At 33.3% G+C, this 26,244-nt stretch overlaps 4 protein-coding genes across 4 annotated transcripts; 2 read left to right on the top strand and 2 right to left on the bottom strand.

Moving 5' to 3' along the window:
* Window positions 1–6,349: 6,349 nt before the first annotated feature.
* On the bottom strand, window positions 6,350–12,230 carry LOC125814629 (AUGMIN subunit 4). The gene is made up of 13 exons (XM_049494100.1): window positions 12,070–12,230; window positions 11,935–11,982; window positions 11,712–11,837; window positions 10,999–11,349; window positions 10,754–10,853; window positions 10,230–10,275; window positions 9,058–9,151; window positions 8,849–8,920; window positions 8,609–8,667; window positions 7,455–7,523; window positions 7,325–7,376; window positions 6,542–6,619; window positions 6,350–6,448 (listed from the first exon to the last, which is right to left on the bottom strand). Exons 1-13 carry the CDS (start codon window positions 12,196–12,198, stop codon window positions 6,371–6,373), a joined length of 1,302 nt encoding a protein of 433 aa, XP_049350057.1. The 5' UTR covers window positions 12,199–12,230; the 3' UTR covers window positions 6,350–6,370.
* Window positions 12,231–14,991: 2,761 nt separating this feature from the next.
* LOC125814630 (ATP synthase gamma chain, chloroplastic-like) lies at window positions 14,992–16,109 on the top strand. The gene has a single exon (XM_049494101.1). The coding sequence runs from the start codon at window positions 14,992–14,994 to the stop codon at window positions 16,078–16,080; it is 1,089 nt and encodes a 362-aa protein (XP_049350058.1). The 3' UTR covers window positions 16,081–16,109.
* Window positions 16,110–19,218: 3,109 nt separating this feature from the next.
* LOC125814637 (probable beta-1,3-galactosyltransferase 2) lies at window positions 19,219–23,440 on the top strand. Its single transcript, XM_049494107.1, has 11 exons — window positions 19,219–19,384; window positions 20,533–20,593; window positions 20,731–20,798; window positions 20,905–21,116; window positions 21,210–21,273; window positions 21,655–21,727; window positions 22,098–22,218; window positions 22,317–22,404; window positions 22,484–22,609; window positions 22,686–22,795; window positions 23,094–23,440. The coding sequence occupies exons 1-11, from the start codon at window positions 19,266–19,268 to the stop codon at window positions 23,240–23,242; spliced, it is 1,191 nt and encodes a 396-aa protein (XP_049350064.1). The 5' UTR covers window positions 19,219–19,265; the 3' UTR covers window positions 23,243–23,440.
* A 429-nt stretch (window positions 23,441–23,869) lies between these two features.
* LOC125814633 (CASP-like protein 2D1) lies at window positions 23,870–25,929 on the bottom strand. Its single transcript, XM_049494104.1, has 3 exons — window positions 25,547–25,929; window positions 25,273–25,384; window positions 23,870–24,206 (listed from the first exon to the last, which is right to left on the bottom strand). Exons 1-3 carry the CDS (start codon window positions 25,699–25,701, stop codon window positions 23,946–23,948), a joined length of 528 nt encoding a protein of 175 aa, XP_049350061.1. The 5' UTR covers window positions 25,702–25,929; the 3' UTR covers window positions 23,870–23,945.
* Window positions 25,930–26,244: the final 315 nt, after the last annotated feature.

Raw genomic sequence — 26,244 nt, forward strand, 5'->3', positions numbered from 1 at the left:
TTTTTTAATTTCTTGATTGTTCATCGTTTCTGATACATATAGGTTCAGATTTTTAATGTATCTAGTTGATTTTGTTTCTTAAACTAATGTATATTGTCTTCGTTTCAACATTATGATACATTACAATTCTATTATGATACATTACAATTTGTCGACAAGTTTGATTCAAAAATTGAATTTTTTTTTTTGGAAGAATAAAAAGAACAATTTTGGAATCTAAAAACACATTACATATACATCAAACTAATAATGTATCACAACTTATATATCAATATATAAATTCAAAAATTAAAAAACAAAGGGTATACATAGCAAATCCAAACAACTTGAATCACAATTGAAAGGATCTTCCATGAACTTGAAGATTCAAAAGGAAATCGTTTGTCCAACAAAACCCAATACTCCGTAATCCTATCTCAAAGTTAGACCATTCTCCCTTCCTCCAATAGCTATAATATCTCTATCCATTCTTCTACTTCTCGTAGACAGAAAAAAAAAACTAAAATACATTATCCCAAATTATTCAGCATTGAGGCTAGGAGTGGCAAACGAGCGAGTCGAGTCGAATATGAGTCGATCAAAAAACGAGTTAAATAAAAATGAGTAAGTTACTCGACTCGACTCACATTTTAAATGGGTAAAAACGAGTTACCCAATAGATAATATGGGTAACCATATTTACCCATATTATAATAGAAATCTTGTTAAAAGCTTTAAAAACAAAAAAAAAAATAAAGTTTTTTTTATCACTTCACTACACTCCCTACCAGCCCCCCTTATCCCAAAAAAATATTTTAAAAAAATTACCACCCCACCCCTACCAGCCCCCCCCCCACATCCCCTACCCCCTACCAACCCCCCCCCCTCCACACCTAGGGCTGGCAAGGGGACAGGGACTGGGGGACGGCGCTGGCGGGATTTGGGGGAACCGGGATTGGGGGGACAAAAATAAGTCCCATCCCGTCCCACTATATATACAGGATGGGACGGGTTTTGGGGGGACGGGACGGGGGATTTTTTATTTTTTATTTACTTATTTATTTGTATTTAAATTATATGTTATTGAATAACATTTTTAGTTTATTTGATTTTTTTTCAATAACATTTTTAGCTAATAAATAATGCTTAAGTTTTCAAATTTCAAAATTCAAATTTCAATTTCAAACTTCAAATTTCAAACTTCAAATTTCAAATTTCAAATTTCAAACTTCAATTTTCAATTTTCAAATTTCAAATTCAATTTTCAAATTTCAAATTTGAGAAGTTCAAATTTGTATTTTAAATATTTTAAAGTAATTTAAACTTGAAATTTCGATTTTTAAAGTTAGTTTAGTATATATGTAAATATGTATGAATATATTAAAATTAAAATGCAAGACAATAGTTATATAAAATAGACTTGAATAAAGCCTTCAAATTTATTCAATAAAATCTAATTGCAACTTAGAACTTAGAAGTTACAATTTACAAATATTAGTGGAGTAACTAATCTACGCAGCCACCTTCTAGGAAGGGTTCTGTTTCAATAAGTTCTCATATGTAAAACTAATATTTGTTACAAATATTAGATGAGTAACTAATTTACGCAGCCACCTTCTAGGAAGGGTTCTGTTTCAATTAGTTCTCGGATGTAATCTAATATTTGTATTCTCCTTTAAAATTCAATTCTAATTGTCGCATCATATCGACTGTAACATCCTCCGGTGTTGGCAAACTTGCTAGAAACTCTTGTGACTCTAATTCATCATCACTAGATCCAATTATCGTATTAATCCAACCTTCTTGTTTGGAACTTAACTTTGGCAAATTATAATTCCTCCTCTCAACGTTGACCCAGTCTCTAAATAAAACTGATATTTCCAAACTGTCTTTCGCCAATGAATGTCTATGATCGCCAAGTTGAAACTTTGCCACACTAAAAGCAGCCTCTGATGCAACTGATGAAGCTTGAATAGCTAGAACATCACGAACCATTTTGCTCAAAATTGGAAATGCAACGCTCCGCCTCCTCCACCATGCTAATAATTCTTCATTGTCATCTCCGTCTTCCACTGTTTCTAAAGTTTGATTAAGACATTCTTCAAAATCATCACGGTTAGTAGAATTAAGACCAAGAAAATCTCGCATATAACTTGAAATTCGAGCTTTACTCTGAGGATTAGAAGTTTAACCAACTTCTTGAGTATTTCCTGTAGTTCTATATTTTTCAAACAAAATTGTTGCTTCTACTTTTATGCTAGACTTACACATTTCACAAGTTGGATTTATTTCCGGTAAAATTTCTAAGGTATCATAAAAAGTGTTAACAAGTCCCTGCACACCTTGTAATTTATAGTCAGGATGAAGTAAAGTAACAGTTAAAAACATTTGAGGAATAGGAAAAAAATATTTTTAAAATTTTTCAATCATACCTTCAATTGCAACTTTAAATTTTTCAATTTTTTTATATTTAGAAAATTGAATTGAAATAGCACAAATATTTATTAATACTGATGAAATAGTAGGATAATAAATTGCAGAAAACATGGTTGTAGCATCATAAAGAAGTCTTAAAAATTCTAATAGTTCATTAGTTTCTTCCCAATCTTCTTCACAAATTATGTCTAATGGGTCAGCATTATGAGCATTAAACACCATTTGTATGGGTCCTCTATATTCGTAAGCAATTGAAAACATTTCGTAAAAAGAATTCCACATTGTTTTAATATGTCTTGAAATTTTTCTTGGTGGAAAATCACATAGTACACAACGCTCATTAAATTCCCTAATTCTAGCAGCTCTATTAGCATAAAAAATCTAGGCAACAGCATATTCAATTTTCATACAACCACATTCAAATAATGAAATACCATCTTGTACAACTAAATTTAATACATGTGCAACACATCTAACATGAAAAGAATTAACATCAATTGGACATAATCTAGTTTTTAACATACTAGCAGCGTTTATATTATTAGATGCATTATCTAATGCGATAGACATTACTTTATCTATAAGCATGTAATAATCTATAACACTCAAAATATTTGAAGCTAAATATGCACTAGTTTTTTTCTCTACACATTCTTTATAACTTAAGATTCTTTTTTGCAAATTCCAGTCATGATCAATCCAATGTGCTGTAACAGTTAAATAATCATGTTCATTAACACTACGACCCATGACTGAAGTTATAGACACTCTACAATCTAATATGCTAAATATACAACGAAGATAATGTTTACCTTGATATACAAAAACATCAGATTTAACAGTATTTCTTGAAAAACCTCTATAATTAGGATTATAAGTTTGTTGAATATATTCAATAAAACCGGGATGTGAAGGAAAACTATAAGGTAAACCACAAACAGAAACCATTTTAGCTAAATTTTTGTGATCTCTTTCCTTATTATATTTACGTTGTGTTAGTGGACCACCGGGGTTAGAAGGATCTAATGTTCCTTGAACCATATTAGAAGCCCCTACCGATTCATTAACATTAATATCAAAATCATTAACCAGAATTCCTTTTTTTCTATTGGCTAATGATTTAGCTTCTTTATATTGAATCGGCACACAAGATAACAAATGTCTATTTAAGCCTCCCGTCCCACCTTGACCTCCACCTTGTTTATGTTTAAAAGGTTGCTTACACTTATTACAAATAGCAATAGAATTTTCCTTATCTAAAGTCATAAATTGCCACACAACAGAAGTTTTAGGGCGTTGATACTTCACCTTCTCCCTTGTAGGAGGTATAAGGGGTGGGCGTCCAGAATTTTGCTCCATTGAATTTGTAGTTTCATTTGGAACATTTGTCACCGGACTAGTAGGTGTATCTTCTAATTCATCTTCTCCCGAACCAACTTCTACTTCTTCACCTGAATTTTCATCAAGATAAGGATTAATATCACCATAAATTTGTTGTAAAAGTTCACGATCGAGTTGAGCATTTGAATCAATATCATAAGAAGTATCATCAACATAAGTAGAATCATTTGTATTAAATCTAACTCTAGAAGTACCACCACATTTACTCTTATTTTTTTTCTTACTACTTTTTTTATTAAAATTAAATAATTACTAATGCCACTTGGTTCTTTTTCTTTTCCTTTACCGGTATCTTTTTTGTTAGAATTCATATTTAATTATATGTAAAGTATAATATAAAAATAATAATAACACAAAAATTAATGACGAAAAATAAAATATAAATATTATGAAACGAATGTACCAAACGTCTGCGTTAATAGCAGACGTTATAATCGATTCTTGAAGCTTGTAGTTTGTTGTAACTTGTAATTTGGAACTCCAATATTTGATAGCAAATATGAGAATTATATATAGTATGATATATAATATGAAAATTTAGAACTGAAATATATGTATTATGATATAATATGAGACTTAAATGGAATAAAAAATTGAGACTTAAGATTGAGACTTGAGAGGATATAAAAAATAGATGAGAGAATATATGATTTTGTAAGAAATAATAAGGGATAGAGGGGTATTTATAATATTAAAAGTGGGTTAAAGTGTATTTATGATAACTTAAGGGTTTAAATTAAAGTATTAAAAGTAGGGGTGGTAGGAGGTGTTGGGGAAGGAAAAAAAAGTGAATAAATTTGTTGGGGGGCCCACTAGCCATTGCCCCAACGAATATAATTCAAAAAAGAAAAAAAGTTAGGGAATCCCGCGAACCGGCCGGTTCATCCAGGTTGGGTCGACCGGGCCCAAAGGGTGAACCGGCCCCTAACCGGTCCCCTATCCCGAACCCCTCCCAACCCGCGAAACTTTACGGGACCGGGTCCGTCGAACCGGTTCTCGAACCGGTCGCGGGCCGGGCGGGCCGACCCGGTCCCCTGCTAGCCCTATCCACACCCCATCCAAAAAAAAATTAACAAAATATTAATTTTTTTGTAAAAAAAAAATTAAAATAATTTACCAACCCACCCCCCTACCAGCCTCCCCACCTCCCTATCCCAAAAAAATGTAAAAAAAAGCTTTCATTTCTTTTATAGATTTTTTTTTTTTAAAAAAAAAAAAAGACTTCCTTACTATCCCACCCTTGATCACTTTTTTTTTGTTTGTGTGAATGTACATCTTTTACCATATCTATTTAACTACCCACTTTTAAATTGATAATATGGGTATTATTCGTTTTTTACTCATTTTTAAATGAGTTGAATACCCAACCCATTTAAAATGGGTAAATATGAGCGGATACCCATATTATTTACCCATTATGCCACCCCTAATTGAGGCATATCAATTATAATCAAAGACAATTTTTTCCAAGCTCAATATGCACACACATATACCCGAAATAGGCACTTGACCTTCAGATTGTTCGAAAAAATTCTGATTAGCCCAACTTGAATCAAAAATAAAAAAAACAGAGGGTATAAATAGCAAATTCAAATAACTTGAATCAAAATTGAAAGGATCTTCGATGAACTTGAAGATTCAAAAGGAAATCGTTTGTTCAACAATAATTCTGTCACTTTTGTATCCTTCATAACTCACCACTCTAAACCAAAATTTCGATAAAAGTTTTTGAATCAATCTGAAAGGTTTCTTCGCGCTGAACAAGGGGGAGCAATTTGAAATTTTGAATTTCTTCGTTCTGGATTTGCCTCTGTAAGATTGAGAGTAAGAAGAAACGTAAGCGTAAATTATGAAATTTAATTAGATTTTCATATTTTATTTCCTTTTTAGTGCAACAGAATGATTCTTCTTGTATTAGAACTAATGTATCCGGACGGTGACTTATGAATCCAAAAGGTACAAATTTTAAGAGATTATTGTAATTTGAAAAAGAGTAGCAATAGGGTGTACTTTACTCTTTACACTATGAAATTTATATAAGTTATACTTAAATAATACTTCCCAATTCTCAAATTTTTCTTACCGGAGGCCCAAGATAGGTAGGTAGTCGCCACACTTTTTCTTTTCTTTTCTTTTTCAAAGAATAAACTTTACCTCAAAGAAGTCAATTTTGAAAATTTATTAAATTTGTAACTCAACCTTTGAGTGGTAACAATCTCTCTCTTTTTTTCACTGCTTGTATTTTACATATCAATGAGAAAACTATAGCAAAGAAATTAAGTAAATGAAAGAACATTAAATTCGTATCAAATAGTTATTTTCTTATGCAAAGTTCACACTTTAGGAATGAAACTAAAAGTCCGGAGAACTATTGAGAGTAGTCAGCCCAAAAGATTGCAATAAGGAAAACACTTTCCTTCATTCTTAGGTTCTTTACAATGGCCGCAAATCGAGCTTTTTAACGTCGATATTCAAGTGTTAGTAAATGTAAATATGAGATAAACACTTTTATATATATTCCTATAATACAGAAAACAGTATGAAGAGAGATGGCTTAGGTGCTGGAGTGAGCAGGCAAAGGATTCAAGTCCATTTCAACTTGGTTAATGGTCCACTGCATGCTCTCCAATTTCTGCTTGGATATGAGTCAAAGTTAGCTTTTGTCTCCAAAAAAACAAAAGTAGTTTACAATAATTTAACAAAACTCCCATGAACTTTACTTTACCTTCACAATGTCATGGTACTGCCTAGCAATTTCGTCAAAATGAGGATCAACGCCTTGATACTCACGAAGGCGGGAAGCCTAACATATTTCACAGTTAGGATCAAAAGCCATGCCCAACAACGTCAGACTAATTAATAAACTAGTTTGAAGGCAAAGCTATCAACACCAAACCAGACAAATAGAGACCTATATTGATGGCATTTCTCAAGTATTTAGCTACTTTTATCAAACGGAATAGTGAGGACAAGCAAAAATATGCATGAAAGAGATCCTATTTTAGTGAAGTCCAATTTAATTGTCTTCAATTTCCCAAGAGAAGAGATTACCCACCAATAATTTACATGGAAAATGGTAACTGCCAATGAGCAATCTGAATTGAGGCATTTTTGTGAAGATCAATACATGATATCAGGCAATCTTCCAACTGAATCTAACAGATTTATTTTTTAACAACCAACAAATCTCGTGCTAGTGCCTAGTTGGCACATGGTTCGAAGCTCAATGGATAATGGGCCCGTCCCTCTACCCTTCTCCACTTAAATACCAGATACTTATCTAGCAAGGTTCAAACTTGTGACATGTGCCTAATCCACTTGTCCTCTTACCACTAAACAGCTAAATAGTGTTATATAATCTTTGACTGATCAAGATTCCTTGATTCTCCCAAATGAGGTGTCAGAGTCCAAGGAACAAGTGTAAGCAAATCATGGATATGTAGTAAATATGAAGATGATCCATCAAATCAAAAACAAAAAATAGATAGACTAGTATAAGAAAGTGTACCGCTTTCTCATATGCAAGTGATGCTTCTTCTGTTGCTTCAATCAAATACTTCCTGTGATGATCGTAAACTGAGTATACGTTCTTCGACATCGGAAACACAATAAGGATTTCTAAAGTCATGTTTCTTTACCTTATTTTGTGAAGGGCGGGAATAGTTTCCGGGGTATAAGTATCAAGTAGGAGAACATGTTCCAGAACTCTGGTAAAGAAAAGGATGTGTCAGGAGCTGTTAAACTTGATGACCATGACATCAGTATTTCAAAGGCACAAGTATAGCAGCAAGATATTAGACATTGTGTTCTTTATTTAACAGAATAACAGGATGTAAAAATGCTATTAAAGTTGATTATAAAGCCGGTGATGCTAATTAATTTCTAGGGTTTTCACATTAAAAAGAGACTTCTCTCATTGAACTCAACACATTACTAAGTGAAATTTTTCAAGAAATTTCAACCTAATTTTGTGAAGTGCAGAAATTGTTTTTGAGGCATAAGTCTGAAATAGGAGAGTACGTTCTAGAAATTTGGCGAACAATAGAAAATCATGGAAGCTGTTACACTTGATGACCATAACCATAGTATTTACTTTTTTTTTAGAATAAGACCATAATATTAGTATTTCCAAGACATAAATCTCAAAGCAAGAGATCCTGTTCTTTAGTGAGAGAATAACAGGATATAAGAAGATCTATTGAAGTTGATGGTGACCCCATTATGCTGAACAAATTTCTGCGGATATCACATGAAAGAAAGAGAATACTCTCATTGAAAGCAATACACTACTATGTCAGATTTCTCAAGAAATTATATCCTTCTGTACGAAAAGAAGAAAATCAATAGAACACATAGTTTGAAAAGATCATGACATATAAATAGTAACTATACTGCCTTGGACCCCTAGATGAGAAAATTCAAACCCTCCAAGGGATGATAAACAAGGTCCTTCCGATAGATAAAGAAATAAAATAACACAAACTGCAACCAGGACTTCAACCACTGAAGTGCAAGATCACTACCTTCATAGTAGGAATTAGGCAATTGACAAGGTTATCATAATAAGGCAGAGGAAGCAATAGTTTAACTGAGCTTTGTACCCAATCCAACCCCACAATAATCTAAGAAAAGAAAGAGAACCCTTCTGAAAAATCAATAGCCATACAATGTTCACACAAATGAATAGAAGAAGTTATTCGACTTTCCAAATCCTCTCTGAGCCCAAAAAATAAAAAAAACACAAGGCACCAGTTATTACAACGAACCAGAACAAGAATCATGAATGTCATACCTTAATTTTGCCCTCATGGTCTCACATCTTTTGCACAGCCACGTCTTTTGTAGTTCATCCTATTAATGGATCCACAAATTATAGAAAGAATAAACATCTATCCGAAAGAGCAAAAGACCATCAGCAGTGTCAATTGTATCCAAAACTAGTGAAGTGTCTACGATAGTTAATTAGAGAAATCAAAGGAATCAGAATGCCTTAATTTGAACAAAAACAACAATAGCAGAATGGTTAACTTACATATTTATGTTGATGGTCCAACTTTATATCTTTGACAAGCTTAATAAGAACACCAAGGATCTGCTCCAAGACCTTAGATAGGCAACATATAAAGTCAAATATTTTCTCAAGTAACATGAGTCTTAACCAAATCTGTGGAAGTACCTTAGAATGAAAAGGCCGACAAGAAGAATTAGGTAGACAAAACTGATGCAGAACAGAGTTCTTACATTATAATATTCTGCAAATTTTCTGTTAGATGAATATAAATCCTCACGCCATGCTTCTTCTTCTCTCTCAATCTCCTCAGTGATCAACTTCACCCTGTTACATCATGGATTAGAAGCTCCGCCGCATAGATCTAACAAGCTACCAAGAATATTATTACTGTCCCCATTTTAATTAGTTTGTCTTACTTTCCTTTTTAGTCTGCCCTAGAAAGAATGTTTCTTTCTAGATTTAGCAACTCTTTATACCCAATATCCTACATGACATATCTAAGACCACAAGATTCAAAAGGCATTTTGGTTTATTACTCATCATTAATTTATTTTTATTTTTTTTTGATGACAAGGGAAACCCGCAGCCGCTACCCTTTGGGTGCGCACAGGGTAAAACCCCCGCTCCTATGCAATAGCTCGCAAACCACATAGGAGAGGTAACCCGCACTAGGCAAGCCTGGTGCGACGAGCTCGACCCAGAAGGCAAACCCCTTGCTTTCGCTGGCAAGGGGTTTCGAACTTGAGACCTCCAACATGGAAGTCCCAAGCTCAAACCACTGGGCCACCCCGAAGGGTATTACTCATCATTAATTTAAAACCACAAGATTCAAAACTCTTCTTTATTTTCTTTAATTTTGTACCAAGTGAAACTAAGACAAACAAATTGAAATGGAGGGAGTATATGATTAATCTCACTTTATCATTTTATGTTAAATGGTGTCCAGGCCAACTTGCAGATACACCAACTAGGTGACTACTCCACTAGCATTGCTTATTTGTTACCTACTATGCAGGTATAGGTTAAAACTTTCCACCAAAACATAAATTGATGGGAAGGAGTTCACCTATACCCACCTCTGCTACATTCAACCTTGGTTCCTATGGTTGTTACTCCAACTCTTAAACCGCTAGATCATCTCCTAGGGGGGGAAACTGTAATACATGGTTATTGAATATTGAACAACATGACAAGTCAATTCATTCTTCAGAATATAAATTTTCTTTTTTGCCAAATGATTTATTCTTAACGTAAATCCAATGTAGAGTCTATTCTTTCATGGAACTAGGAGGAATATTCTTTTGAAATTAACAAGCTAAAAAAACATGCACAACCTGTTTTATAAATGATTCACATAAATCATACAATTTAGAAACATAAGTTCAGAGAGAGAGAGTGAGACCTCTCTGGAAGTCTGGCAGCTGAATTTTGATTGGCAGCAGATATATCTGTAGAATCAAGGTAAGGTTATATACTTATATTCTTACATAAATCTTGATCTGAAAACAACAACTTTTAAAAGTTCTGTTATTTAAATAGTAAGAGAACTACTCAACCAGCCTCTGAAGAAAACACTGACAAGAGTAAATCTAGAGAAAAATTATAACCAAGAAATCCCTGAGGGGCACAGTTTTGTATAAATGGATAACAAGTAAATCTAGAACTTATTCACCTCAGCAGTAGATATTTCCTATTTGCGCCACAATTTGAAACATTACAATGCAATTGACTACATACTATACCCATTCAAATAATAACATGTATATAGAGGCTAATTATAAAACTGACATAGATGTCCAGGTCTTAATTATAAATGCTGGTTTTGTTTAAGAGGAAAACAAGTAGAAATTCGACAACCAATAAACATATTGAAAGGCCAAGGACCAAGGGAAGATAAAGGAAGAGAAATTAGCAACTTAAACTTACCAATGTCATCAATAGCAACTGCATCAGCTAACTTATCACATTTAGCATCGAACCGGTTACCAATCTCCCGTGAAAGCAATCTCTGGTATTCTGCCACGTCCTACAATAGCAGACACATAAGCATCTATGGACATGTAGAACTAACACTTAATAACCAGATGAATAGTGATTCCACATCTGTAGGTAACAAGCAATTTCCCCACAAGAACATGAGATTATCTACGTCAATCAAATAGGTATTATACCACTGATGACATCTGATGTAGTTGACTTTGCCATAAATATGCAGGCGTAATTCCAAGGAACCGATTGGAAACACCACCAACATCTGGTTCTGTTGCATCAGTTGTACTAGTAGTAGAAGCACTGCTTGCTGCAGGAGCAGCTCCAATTGCAGATGCATTGGTTTGATAAGCGGAGTTTGAGCTCGAGCTTAATGTAATGCTGGTGCTTGTGCTATCAAAAGAACTTCTTGACATTATACTCCATTTTTCAATTTCCTCCTCGTGAATCTCACCGTCTTTGGAGATAAGAGGAAGCCTCAATCTCTGTGCTGCTTCTGCAACAACCATCCTATGCTCAAGATCCTCATAAACCTGAAGTCATTCCAGAGTCAAAATCACCCAGAGAACTTCAACTATTTGAACAATGAACCCAAAAGAAAAAAAAAAAAAATTGTCCCGAAAACTTTATCTCCAGAGCCTAAAAAAATGTACAATGCATAACACCTTAAACTTATCATTCATTTTCATCTATTGATAATCAATTTGTTTATCAGTACACACTCTATACGGGTGTGCATAAGCATTCACTACACGGTACATGCAATCTTTTAGTAAAGTATCGTGCACGAAATACCTATACCCAAGTCAGGCCTGTAATGTCAGTGAACTAAAAGAGAATCCTTTTACCCAAACAGCATCCATAAAATCGAATAAACTGAAAAGAAAAATGGAACCTGAGGAGGATTTTTCAAGCCCAATTGAGAGTATAAACCCTGGACATCTCTCATACCACCAAGATTAGCCACAGAAATGGCCTGCTGGTAATCCTCTACCATCGCAGTTGCTTCAATGTATATTGCCTATAATGTTCATCCAAACAAAGGATAAATGCAACAATTAGACTAGAAAAATCAGGAAAAAAAAAAGAAAATGTTAACCCAAAAATAGAAACCCTACTAAGGATTCCAAGTATCGTTGTCTCTCTTTTGACATCTCTTCTCTCGCCTGCATTGCCAAAAAAAAAAAAACATTTTCCACAGTATGTTTACATTTACAATCAAACGGTAAGCATTATATAGAGATAGAGAGTACAAGTTGGAGATCGTAGTGAGCGGATTTGGAGATGAGAGATCCATCAGGGGCTAAACAATGGCGGTCTAACTGATCGATCAGCTGTGTGACGTCCGCCGGCAAGTTTTGCGAACCCAATCCTCTACCCATTCCGATGACTTCTCCGGCAATTCAATTCAAATTCAAATTCACTTCACTTTTGTCTTCACACTGAGTTTTTTTGGACTAAAATTGGATTTTGATTCTTCAAATATTATTTGAGTATTTTTAATTTTTTTTACTTTGTTAAAGTAAAGTATTTTTTTTTTTTCTAACATAACAAAAATTAAAAATTAATGGTAGGGATAATTTTTCTAATGGTACAATTTTGATTGATGTACGTACATTTATGGACAAATTACTTAAATACACAACATTACTTTACCTATTCTCAATATTTCCCTACTCTTTTACTAAAATACAAAAATCCCTTATTTTCCTCCAATTCAACTTAATCGGATACTTTATTAGTTTAAGTATCCGCCCGTTATTAATTAAAGTATTCGCGCTGCTATATTATGCATCCGCCCGTTAATTTAAGTATCCGCCCGTTATTAATTAAAGTATCCGTGCCAACAACTTAATAATTTAAGTATCCGCCCTTTATTAATTAAAGTATCCGCGCTGCTATATTATGTATCCGAAAGACACTAAAAAAGGGATTTTTGGTAATTAATGAAAGAGTAGGGATAGGAAGTAATTTCTTTCTTATACTATGTGATTTGCCTAATTTTTACTATTTATTTCTTTCTTGTCTTCTTCATTTTTTAGGATTAATAATGTATTACTAATAGATATTTATAAAGAAGACAATATTTTTGAATGCAATAATCTGCTTCTATTATACTTTAAAAAGTTATTTAAAGTGTGAATTTAGTAAAAAAATTAATTTTTGATAGTACGAAAGGAGAATTGATACAAAAATTGAATGGAGTCGAGACATTATCGCCATCAGCAACTAACTCAAGTGTCTCTCAAACTGTGTAAATAATTACTTATTATACGATTCACTAACTCCGTATAAAATGTGAAAATCTATAATTCATTAGGTAATTTGTCTAAATCAACACAAACCTTAAAAAAACAGCATGTTACAAGTAAATGCAGCGTTTGGACTTAAAATGCAACAAGAATTGGCCTCAAAGAACCCCATTCTCTTGCCTCAAATATAGCAATTTTTCACAAAAGAAATTCGAGGTGAGAAATTCAATAAATCAACTTTGAAATGCAGCTACCAAATATCATAAATATAACTTATAGACATTTACCAAAAGGAGAATGAGTTTGTTCGTTGGATTTTATATTTTACAAGTCACATAGATGTCATATGGAATTAACTTCATTATTTTAGTACAAATAATATAAATTCTACTAGTTTAGAAGCAAATTACTTCCCTTCGCACACAGAATTTTACATGTAACAAATTTTCTTATTATTAAAAAAAAAAATGTAATACACACTATCCTATAAATTGCCATGATTTCAACATGACAAAAAGTTAAAAATTAAGTCATACGTGCATAAGTGTGTATATATACACATTTAATTCGATGTATTTTTTAAACTTATAAATGATAGTTTAATACTTCTAGAATTATTTAGAGAAAACGGTCAAATACCCCCTCAATATATTACGCAATTTTCAACTACACATCAATACTTTACGAAGATCCTATTCCCCCCTTGAAGTATTTTGAATAGAGATATTAACACCCTTAAGTGTTGATGTAGCACATCAAGTGTGTTCACTTTCATAGAGGCAAGTGTAAGGCAGATAAATAGGTTAAAATTAAATGATTTGACTCATTTCTTAATTGAATTCAATACAATTAATAAATAAATTTAGTTAATTACAATCACATACTCTCACTAACCATTACCAACCTCTAAAAATTAAACCTCTGCAATTGAATTTTGTCATGGCTTCCATGGACAATTACCTATACAATATTTTATTTTTTCATTTCATTTTCATTTTTAATCCACAATGAACTTTTTCATGACTAACACCTTCAAATCTTTCCTAAAAATAGACATCATAACCAAAAGAAAGGAAATGATAATCCTTTAATTTCTTTCACCTCAATGGAAAATACTTTCAATCCGATATTGAACAATGATATTACAACTTCTGCTAGAGAAATCTTTTCGATTATAGTAGCAGCCCAAATTTCTTGTTAGGAATTTGTATTAGAATTTGAAATTTGTGAGTTTCTTGATTCGAACTGAAAGTGAGTATTAGAATTTGAAATTTGGCAAGGAAAAATTCATCTTCAAATCCATAAAAAAAGCAACTAGAGAACCCAGATGCAGAACTACACAATAATGGCAATAAGATACCATAATAAAAAGATTCAACATTCATGTTAATTTATTGAATTCAACAATAACAACTAGATTTTGTGCAAATAAATGATCGAAAAGATAGAAGAAAGACGGAGGATGATGAGTGTGATAGAGACGGAGATGGATTGGAGAAGATCAAACATTGGGAGCCATGGAGAAAAAATAGAATGATTTAGGAAGATGAATAGAATGGTGGAGAAAAAAATGAAAAGCATTAAAATTGATGTATTTTGGAGATGATTTTTTTTTTAAAAAAAATTTATTCTGAAAAATAGGTGTGTGCATTACACTCAACAACAAAGATTTGTGGGTGACGTTCTAAGGGTGTCAATATTTGTGTTTAAAATACTCTAGGGGTAATAGAATCCCCGTGAAGTATAAGTGTGTAGTTAAAAATCGGATAATAGATTGAGGGGGTATTTGGCTGTTTTCTCAATTATTTATGGATAGTTTACATATGAAACTAATATATTTTTTTACACTAAACTCATTTAATTACAAATTATAGTAGGGTGGTATTTTTCACCTTTCTTCCTCCCTTGCAAAATTAGCCATCAATGGCTTCTTCACTCTCTTTCACTTCGCATCTCGTCAACTTCCCCATTTCCGATCCTAAACTAACCAACAGAAACCCCACTTTCCAATCCCTGAAACTCCCCCTTCCTTCAATTCACTGCGGTATTCGTGAACTACGACAAAGAATCGACACAATCAAGAACATCCAAAAAGTTACAGAAGCAATGAAACTAGTTGCAGCCGCCAAGATTCGTCGAGCCCAAGAAGCAGTCATCAGTACTCGACCCTTTGCTGAAACCCTTGTTGATATGTTGTACAACATCACCCAACAGCTTCAATTAGAAGACGTAGATATACCCTTAACAGAAATAAGACCAGTAAAGAAAGTTGCCCTTGTTGTTATTGCAGGTGAAAGAGGTCTTTGTGGGGGTTTTAACAATGGGATTTTCAAGAAAGCAGAGACCCGGATGGCGGAATTGACGAATCTTGGAATTGGGTATACTTTGATTAGTGTTGGTAAGAAGAGTAATGCTTATTTTCGTCGTAGGAAAGGGGAATTTGTTGATAGATTTGTTGAAGGTGAGAGTTTTCCGAATGCTAAAGAGGCTCAGGTTATAGCTGATGATGTTTTTTCTTTGTTTATTAGTGAAGAAGTTGATAAAGTAGAGCTTTTGTATACTAAATTTGTTTCGTTGATTAAATCTGATCCGGTGATTCATACTTTGCTCCCATTAACGTCGAAAGGAGAGGTTTTTGATGTGAATGGGAGAAGTGTTGATGTAGATGAAGATGAGTTTTTTAGGTTGACTACTAAGGGAGGGAAATTGACTGTGGTGAGGGATCATTTGAGGGTGAAAAAGGGGGAATTTTTGCCTAATTTAGAGTTTGAGCAAGATCCTGCTCAGATTCTTGATGCATTGATGCCTCTATATTTGAATAGCCAGATTTTGAGGGCACTTCAAGAGTCATTTGCAAGTGAGCTTGCAGCTAGGATGAATGCAATGAGTAGTGCAACGGATAATGCCGTTGAGTTGAGGAGGGACCTTTCTATTGCTTATAATCGGGAAAGGCAGGCGAAGATCACAGGTGAGATATTGGAAATTGTTGCTGGAGCAGATGCACTTACATAGCTGCGTCGATTCTGGTATTTGGATTCTCATTGTTTCGTAATTTGGATATTTTTTAATGTGTTCCATTGACTCCTTTTGAAAATTGTTGGAGGTTTATAATCAGAGAAGTTTCAACTTCAGGATTCTGTTGAATCACAAAATGAGATGAATTTCTTTTGTGATGCATCATGAAGCATCTCGTCTCCCTTTAACCGCCCTGAATGACTCGTTTCTCAATTGAGAGGTGTAGGTATAGGCATGAATGTCAGAGAAGTTGGTGTAGGAGTTGCACAAGAGCAGTATACTTTACTGGCTGTAGACATAGATACTGAAATTTCCTTATGCAAGGACTTGATGATCAAGAGTTGTTGAGGAGATAGTTTCCGAAGAGTTTGTTTTCTAGTACCAGAGTTTAGCACATGATCTTGTGGATTCAGATATTCAGGATCAATAAAATTCCGCTTATATTGTTATCAGTGGAACGGTATCTCATTCCTTTTGAGTCTCGAGCACTTTAAGTTGATAATCCTACTTTCCATGATGTAACAGACCGTGTTTCTAACTGTTGGCTTATTCGTTATATTGAATCTGAGTCTCCTTTCGATTAAATCCCTTCCAGTCTGTCTTAAAGATCAGATGTGGGAATGACAACTTCATTTGATCATCTCTTTATATGCATTCATTATGTGGTTTTCTACACATTGAGTGTGCTTACTAGTAATATACATACGTATTTGTTAGTGAAAGGGAACTGCAGAACTATCCTTTCTTGCTCCTCCTTTGTAGACCTTACTTGGACATCAGTTTTTTGAGGGCACTGCTAATGATGTAGATGCTAACATGGCTATGGCCATTGAGTTGATTTCTCATTTCCTCCGCGAGCAACAAACTATTTTATCTTTCCAAGTTATCTACAATTTAGTTGCAGTTGTGTTCATGAGCTTTATAAGTGTGTATATATATGAAATGAAAGGTAACAGAGAAGTATTAAGAGTCTACAAGAGAAGCATGGTGAACTAGCACTAGACAGACATGAAAAAATTAATTTGTTGCCTAGTGTTCAAGTTCTGAAGAAACATGATTCAGCTTATATTGAATCACAGTCTCTTTTTGCTTATATTATTTCTTCAGAAAAAGTCTCTCTACCTCTGACGTAGGAGTAATGTTTGCATATATTCTATGCTCCTCAAACTTCACTTTGTGAGAATATATATGCTGGATATGTTTTTGTTGTCATCTTTTCACTAGTTTCACAGTACGCGCTTTGACAGAAAATATATTACTCCTAAGCAAGGGTGGTCATACATAGGTCAGATTAGTTCCGATTTTTGTTTATCAAATTATTTTTATTAGATTAATAACGCTAAGCATCTCTATAGTATGATTAAATTTCAAATACACTATCTATATAATAAAAATAAATACTCTAAAAAAAAGCTTACACCTCATATACTATGAAAATTCTATATTCACCGCCTCTACGAGGTATACTCACAAGATAATTAAAGAATTGGGATTTTAAATTTTCAAAATGATTATAGAAAAATAAATAATAGTTGTGTCACGATTTAATTGTAAGAAATAAAAGAGGAAATAGGTGAAAATATCTCCCTTTACAAATTGGTTTTAAATAAGGGAAAAGGGTTTGAAAAATGCTCTAACTTTGGTCGAAATTGTTGTTACGATATCAAACTTTATGGAAGACCTTTTATCCCATGTACTATTTAATAGTGTATTTTAAAGGTATATATGTGTCCACGTGGACACATTATTATTTATAATGATGCAATATTTATGATGTCCACGTGAGCACATATATACCTTTGAAATACACTATTAAATAGTGCAGGGGTAAAAGATTCTTTCCAAAGTTTGGTTTTGTAAGAGCAATTTCGGTTAAAGTTCGAATATATTTCAAACCTTTTTCCTTTTAAATAAAAATCTCTAGTGAAAAATGTAAGAAAGTAAAAATAAATTTTATCAAGAGCTACAAAATAACTTACCCCTACTCTACTTCATCAAGTATTATTGTTATAAATAAATTATTATAACTGAAAAAAAAAGATTTATTTTCCTTTTCCAGCCTAAAACAACTAACATCTACACTTTCCTTTAAGGAGTTAGGTACATTTGCCCAACCTAACACATCTCTTTCCCACTACAAAAGAAAACCAATCATATTACTGTCATCTCTTATAAAAATAATATAAAAGATCTTAGTCATGGCATAATTCACATTAAAAAATTTTATATTAATATATTTATATATGTAGGAATAAAAATTTATGAATTATCATTTCTCATATCTTAATTTAGTAGACACATTCAACATCATAAATAAATTTTACATTTTGCACCCACTAATTTTTCTGATTTTTTTTCTATCAGGTGCCCAGTAGCTCATATTGAGCGCAATAAAATTTGAATTCGTATAAAAAAAAATTATAACGGAAATAAAATATTCCTTAACAAAGACAATTTTGTATTTAGTAAGTTCAAATTCAAAATTTCTTATTAAGAATTAAAAAAACACTTATTTGAGGTGATTATTTTGAGCTTAATTTAATCTCAAAATTTAATTTAGAATATGATTATTGTTTAAGTCATGTTAAAGAAAGCACATATCTCTTGAAGGATCAATATGAAACTCTTTACATTCTCTCATTTTTAAAGATTGAACATCTAATATGTGGACAATATAATATTAGAATTCAACATTAGAAATAAAAATTGGAATGAACCTTTATTTGATATCACATAAGAAATAGATTTATAGTTTAATTCAATCTGTAAAACTAGTTCAAGAAGTGAGGAAAACCAGTTTTAAGGATCATCGCAAAACTCTTTCCTACTCTACCTTCAATTTTTAGATTGAGCAAAAAGGTAAAAACTCTTGGAGTTATAAAATAAATAAAGTGATAAAATAAAATAAAAGAAGTGGGTATATAGTGGTTATATTATATGTGGATATTCTATTCCATAAAATTCCACAAACTGCCAATACCTTCTTTTCTTCTGCTCTTTCTCAGTTCACATAACACAAAGAAAGAGACACACTTCAAAAATCCATAAAAAAAAATTCATAGTCAGAGATTTCTATAGTCTCTGCTGACATTTATTTTGTTTTGAGAAAGAAAAAAAAACTTTTGAAATAATGACTTCACTTGAGAGTCTAAATGGATTTTGCTAATTGAATTAGTTAAGAAATGAAGAATAATACAATGAGTTGGAAAAGCAAAAGAGGTTTAAAAAGTGTTACTTCTCCAAATTTGACAATTTTGCTCTGTATTGGTTGCTTTTGTGCTGGAATGTTCTTCACTCACAGGTTCTTTCTTTTCATTTTTGTGTTTTAGAAAATTTATGTTTTTGATTGGATTATGAAGTTTTTTATTTTTATTTTTTATTATTGAAGTATTTATATTCCCATTTTGAATCTTCCTGTATGTTAATAATGGATCTGTAGAATTTGGCTATAAAATTTGAAGTTTCCTTCTTGAACATGAATAGGAAAAAGGGAAACAATGTGTTCTTTAAAGGCATAATACATAAACAAATATTCATCTTTGGCCTTAGCTGATAAGTAAGTACTCCAACTTTGAGAGTGCACATCTAGACAGCTCGATCAATTTTGTCTCAACTGACAACTATATCTAGTGGACACCTGACGCTAACGTGGCACATAAATTTTGGAGGTGTCTAGCTAGATGATCATTTTGTAATTAGGGTGTTCAATTTACATAGTGGAGATGAGTTGAGGTATCGAGATGTGCATACTCAAAGTAGGAGACTTGGAGTGTTTACTTGCTAGCTGAGACCAAAGTTTGAGTGTTTGTTTGTGTATTATGCTGTTCTGTATGACATCCATCGTCAATTCCTGCACCGCTCAATGAAGCTGATTTTGTTGTATTGAGACTAATTAGAACCTGAAATTGCTAATATCTGTTTACATCACATTGCTTGCAAATCTTTTGTTTTTCGTTGTTGGTCTTGTTGCCTGTGCATTAGAGTTAAGCTTGTTTCTTAATGGAAATTTATCTTTGGTGGTTTGATTAGTTGGAGGTGAATGCTTTACAAGTTTAAGAAAGTTTACTGATATTGGTGTTCAAATGCACCACAGATGTCACTGTCCGTAGCGTAGATTTCTGGTTATCCGAAAAGATTTGAGGACATTGAAGGGTTAGAGGTTTGTAAGAGAGACTTGTTATACATTCTGAATTCTAAAAGAAAGCAGACACCCGTCCGCATTCATTTTAACAAAAAAAGACTACAAGGGGAAACCATTTAACAAAAATATTTGTATAGGCCTCGGAAGTTAATTCACGTGTATGCATCACTGTCTGTAGTACCGTTGACATGAAATGTTCTTTAGAACAGTTCTTTCTAGTAGCTTCCTCCTTTGCAACTTTCTCCGATTTATTCAATATGCCGTGAGCATGTCTGTCTTCACTGTTAACCGTGTTATTATGGCTGTAGAGTGTGGACAGTACCTGAAGCTAAAGGCATATCAAGGACAACACATATTGATGATCAAAAGGTAAGGTTAGTCTGTGAAGATGGTGACATTACGCCTTTTAAGTATTATATGCAAGAAAAGTGGACAGCAATGTAATCTTAGGTACTCTGGTATTCAAGTTTGTCAGGCGGTAATGGCTTCGTTCTTGTTGTTTTTAGCAGAAGGATGTAAAAAGTGAATCCAAGTATATTCCTGGGGATGCTTCGAGGACGCATCATGCTGTACAGTATGTTACTTATGCTTGTTATTCATAGATTTTGTGAGAATCATGTTTCAACATAAGTATTCAAATAGTAAGAGCTGCTTGTTACTTTTTCTTTAACAAAATGCAGAACCTTGGATACAACAATCTCAAATCTGGAGATGGAATTAGCTGCAGCAAGGGCCTTGCAGGATACTATAACGAGTAACGCTCCAATAACTGAAGATCTGAAGATCTCTGAATTAACTAAGAAGAGAAAATATCTCATGGTCATAGGGATAAACACTGCCTTTAGTAGCCGAAAGAGAAGAGACTCTGTTCGTGCTACCTGGATGCCTCAAGGTTCTTGAAACTTCATTAACGGTGTGTTCTGACTTATTTGTGTGCATCTATTAAAACGAGGTGCCTACTGAAAATTTCGTTGCGGTAAAGCAGGTGATAAGCTAAAGAAGCTTGAGGAGGAAAAGGGCATTGTGATGCGGTTTGTAATAGGACACAGGTATGTGATCATTGGACTAAGCCTGATGTCCATCAGGTGCTTTTACCAAACTTAATGTTGTAGCTGGTAATGATCTGCCGGTATTGGGCAATAATCTTCATTTTCCATTGTTAGCGAGAGGCTACGATGAACATATTTCTTTGAATTACCACAGAAGTTTCTTCGAGAACATGTTGATGATTTACTACTACCTTTCTCAAAAAGAGAGAGAGAAAGAAATTGTATGTGTTGATGATTAAAAGATGGAGTTCATAATTTCTTGAATAGTTCAGAACTCCATAATTATCAAAGATGTTAGATAAATTATTTGTATATTTTTCCTATCTATTGTCAGGTGCTCAGTCATTTATATTATTACTCATTTAATTATCATTTCACCAGTGCAACATCAGGTGGCATTCTTGATAGAGCAATTGAAGCAGAAGAGAAACAACATGGAGATTTCTTGAGGCTGGTAATGTCAATTGCTTAATCACCTTTGTTTGTGTGTGCTTCGGTTTTCGCCTCATTTCATTGTTGTTACTGTTCTTTCTTTTGTATGTTGTGTACTGTTTTCCTTTTCACATTGTTTCGTTGTTGTTACTGCTTTCATATCTATTTTCCCTTTTTCAAACTGTTCTGATATTATTATTTTTAATGCTGAGGGTCTATCAGAAACAACCTCTCTATCTCTACGAGGTAGGGGTAAGGTGTGTGTACACTCTACCCTCCCTAGACCCTATTTGTGGAATTACAGTGGGTATGTTGTTGTTGTTGGTAATGTCAGTGAAAAGGGTCACAGTTTGTTGTTCCTCAAAAGTTGATTTACAATTGAATTTCATTAGGAACATGTTGAGGGATACCTTGAACTATCGGCCAAGACAAAGAGCTATTTTACTACTGCTATTTCTCTCTGGGATGCAGATTTTTATGTCAAAGTTGATGACGATGTTCATGTAAATATAGGTAAATGCAGCCTTTTGGATTCTAAATATCATGCTTCTATTGCTACAAGTCAACCGTCTTAGCTCTCACTATTAACCTGCATGTATTCATAACTCCAGGAACGCTAGCAGCAACTCTAGCTACGCATCGTTCAAAGTCAAGGGTATATATTGGTTGCATGAAATCTGGTCCTGTCCTTGCACAGAAGTAAGCAGAGGATTTACCATAACTTGTGCTTAAGGAATTTCCCACATTTATTCCATTTTTTGTCCACATTTACTTGTAGGGGAGTGAGATATCATGAACCTGAGCATTGGAAATTTGGTGAGGATGGAAACAAGTATTTTCGACATGCAACAGGCCAGCTATATGCCATCTCAAAAGATTTAGCCACTTATATATCTATAAACCGGTAAGCATCTGTATTCTTATGGACTTGGATTGTTTGTTAATCAAATATCATTTGCTGATCTCAGTATATTTCCTAGGCATATTCTACATAAGTATGCTAACGAGGATGTCACGTTGGGATCATGGTTCATTGGATTGGATGTAGAACATATAGATGACCGCAAAATGTGCTGTGGAACTCCACCAGGTAACAACTTCCAACTCCCTATTTCACATATTCAGTCAGCGTTAAGATTCATGAGAGCTATGACTTCTTAATCTGCATCGATCGAGCATTGGTAAATGTCAACTTCAGTGTCATATCTGGTTTTATCTGTTATTATCTATTAGATCAGTAAGAAAGGGAGAGTCAGTACGTTGATGAATCGTTCATATCTATCAAGCTTATCACATATGCTTTGAGAAATCACATTTATATCTGACCCTATTTGGTCTGAACGATTCTTGTGAAGTTCGTCTACTCTATTTATACTATGTTTGAACAGATTGCGAGTGGAAAGCTCAAACCGGCAACACCTGTGTTGCTTCCTTTGATTGGAGCTGCAGTGGTATTTGCAAGTCTGTAGATAGGATTAAGGAGGTTCATCGACGTTGTGGGGAAGGCGAGAATGCTTCGTGGAGCACTGTCTTCTGATAATTCAGCATTTCTCCAATCTCAGGGGTTTGATAGTAGATCCTAAGGACTCTACAAAATGATCAATTTCTCCAAGAATTTAGTTTGATCAGCTTGTAAAATATGAACTGTACATTATCATGATCAATATGTGAAATCAAGTGTAAACAAACCATTCTTTTTAGATGCTTAGGAATAACATATGTTAGTTTAATTTGTAAGGGGAAATGAAACTGATAAGTGTATACATCAGCAAGCCTTTTGCTGTTTTCATGTAGTACCAAATCTTCCATTCACGTTGGATGACTTTCTAGTTCTAAATATCCTGTCCACATCGTTTATGGTTGAGACTAGGATGGTATCTGATCGTCTTCGAGTCCCTAATTTTCGTTCTTGATTAACGTAAACATCTTTAGCAAATGCTTTCATAGTTGTTCGTCTTTATCGCACTATCTTTGATATTGTTATTGTTTTCGTAAATTAGTGCTATGTTTTCTTCACTGTCATTTTTTCTTGTGATGAGGATGCTTCAGAAACAATCTCTCCACCGTCACAAGGAAGAAGTAAGGTGTACGTACATTCTACCTTTTTCAGACTCCACTTACGAGATTTTACTGAGTAGGTTATAGTTGTACTAAATACAAACAATTTTATTCAAAAAAACTCTATATTAACACAAGTGAAGTGACAATCCATGTATGTGAATTTTGGTAACTAAAATCAATTAGTGCATTTCCTTTTCTTCTTCATTGTCTTTACTAGGAGGCTGAAATCTGCTGAAGACTCTGTAAGCTGAAATCACAGCTAAAGCAAGAAAACAACAAAGGGTGATGGCATGAAGAACCAAAACCAGCTTCAATCTACTGCAGAATTTTCCAAAAGAAGTGCAAGCTTCACTCCATGACACCATTTGGTCACCATTGTAGGCTAAGTAAAGAATTTCCCATATTGCAGCCAATGATGTAACCATTAAGTATGCTACAAGCTGTGTCAAGAAAACAAAAGTTAGCTCACATGGAAGAAAATAGTAATAATGTTCCTTCTGTCTCAATTTATGTGATGTATTTTAACTGAATACAAAATTTAAGAGAAAATGAACTTGTGATTTAAAACAAATCATAGGTATTTGAGTAAATAAAACCCTAAACTATTAGGGATTTATGATTTTCATATTTAAACTATTGAATCTTCAGAGAACATCATGAGCTACCATGAAGTTATATTAAAAGTATAATACATAAACATATCTTTTAACTTTGCCTCATGTAGCATCTATGCTCTCCAATTTTGGATGTGAACAAGTAGACATTTAAAATTGTTTATAGAGTTGAACAAGCAAACACACACATCTTATTTGGCATTCTACATGGCAATTCGCACCATACGCGACATCCTACATGGTGTCCTACGTGTATTATACCACGTGGAGCACATATGTTTACTTATTCAATTTTATACAAATTTAAATGTCTTCTTGTGCATATTCAAACACAAATATCAACTAAAATTAAATTAAAGGGTAACTTATATATTATGCCTATATTAAAATACCACCTAAGAATATGATAGGGAGTTCCAGGTGTAGGGTGGAAAAAAGTAGAGTGAATGGTTAAAACCCCTAAAATTACCACTATTTTATGAGTTTCATACTTATACTATTGAATAATTACCCAACCCTCCTAAACTACTGTGAACTCATTCTGCTAGATGAAGCAAGAGTAAAAAGAAACACTTGCTAACAATTTAACTATAAAACTCGTAAAATGATGATAGTTTAGGAATTTGTTAACCTATTCCCTCTAAATAATTATGTATTTATAAAGTAATCATCTCATTAAGAATAAAATAAAATAAAAAGTTACATGATTTCTAAATATTAAATAAGTATCTTCACTACATCAAAAATGATCTATAACAATAATTAATTAACAATAATAATTTAATTACCGTTAAATATATATTTTTAGTGACAATTAATACTCTTTATAAATGTTCCTAGAGCCTGTAGTTGAATCCAAAATGAAAAGGATTGAATGTGAGAATTTAATTACCTGGTCAGAAACAAAGAAAAACCATGCTTTAGTGACTAAACCCCTGACCCACAGAGCTATAGCAGTAAACAGAGCATATCCACCTGATGCAGCACTAATGCCCACCATGTACCTGTTCAAATCGACAAAACATTACACTATATATATACTATATATATGATTAAAATTAATTTTTTTCTTATATACAATTGATTTAATCGTATATTTACTATTGTGAAATTCTAACTCCGCCACAAAAAAAGAAAAAAAAGAAAAAAAACATGAATATACTGACTTGAGTCCTGTGAAATTGGCGAATTCCAGCTTGCCATAACTGATATTGTTCTGTTGATTGGTGACAGAAAGCCATATGGAGGCAATAGACAAAGGAATGACAAACAACCTTAGTGTACAGTCAAGGGCTTTAAGATGTGATGCATCAAATCCCATTTTGTTATGTCAAAATATAGAACAACTCCTCCTTACAACACTATACATATAGATTTAATTTTTTATATAGGGAGAAAGAGTTGGTGAATCTGTTTATGTTATTAAAATTATTTGGAATTTTAAATATTTTTTAGTTGAAAAGAAGAATATGAAATGATGAGTTTGAAGGGGCTATCTATAGTGGGAAGAAAGAAAAGAAGTGGGGTGACCTTTCAAGAAGAGAAATCATGGCAAAGGGTTAGTGAGTTTTGGTTGGCGATATCTCTAATATCTAACACATGTACTCCTCTCACTCCCAAACAAACAAACAAACAAACAAAAAATTCCGGTATTGGAGCAATGGTAAGATTATTTCGTTCTTAATCAGAGTTTTCGAGTTTAAGTCGTAGGTATGGAGAAAATTAAGTTGAGAGCACCACTCTTGAATGGATCCTGCAGTGTCAATTTGAATTTAGTCGGGGATTCAATGTAGGCTTCAAATTAAACATTGGATGGGAAACTAATTTTTTTTTTAGTTGTAACAGATTTTTCATTTAACGATAA

Source organism: Solanum verrucosum, unplaced genomic scaffold, assembly GCF_900185275.1.
Source record: "Solanum verrucosum unplaced genomic scaffold, falcon-dt-bn FXZP01000268.1, whole genome shotgun sequence".
Taxonomy (NCBI): domain Eukaryota; kingdom Viridiplantae; phylum Streptophyta; class Magnoliopsida; order Solanales; family Solanaceae; genus Solanum; species Solanum verrucosum.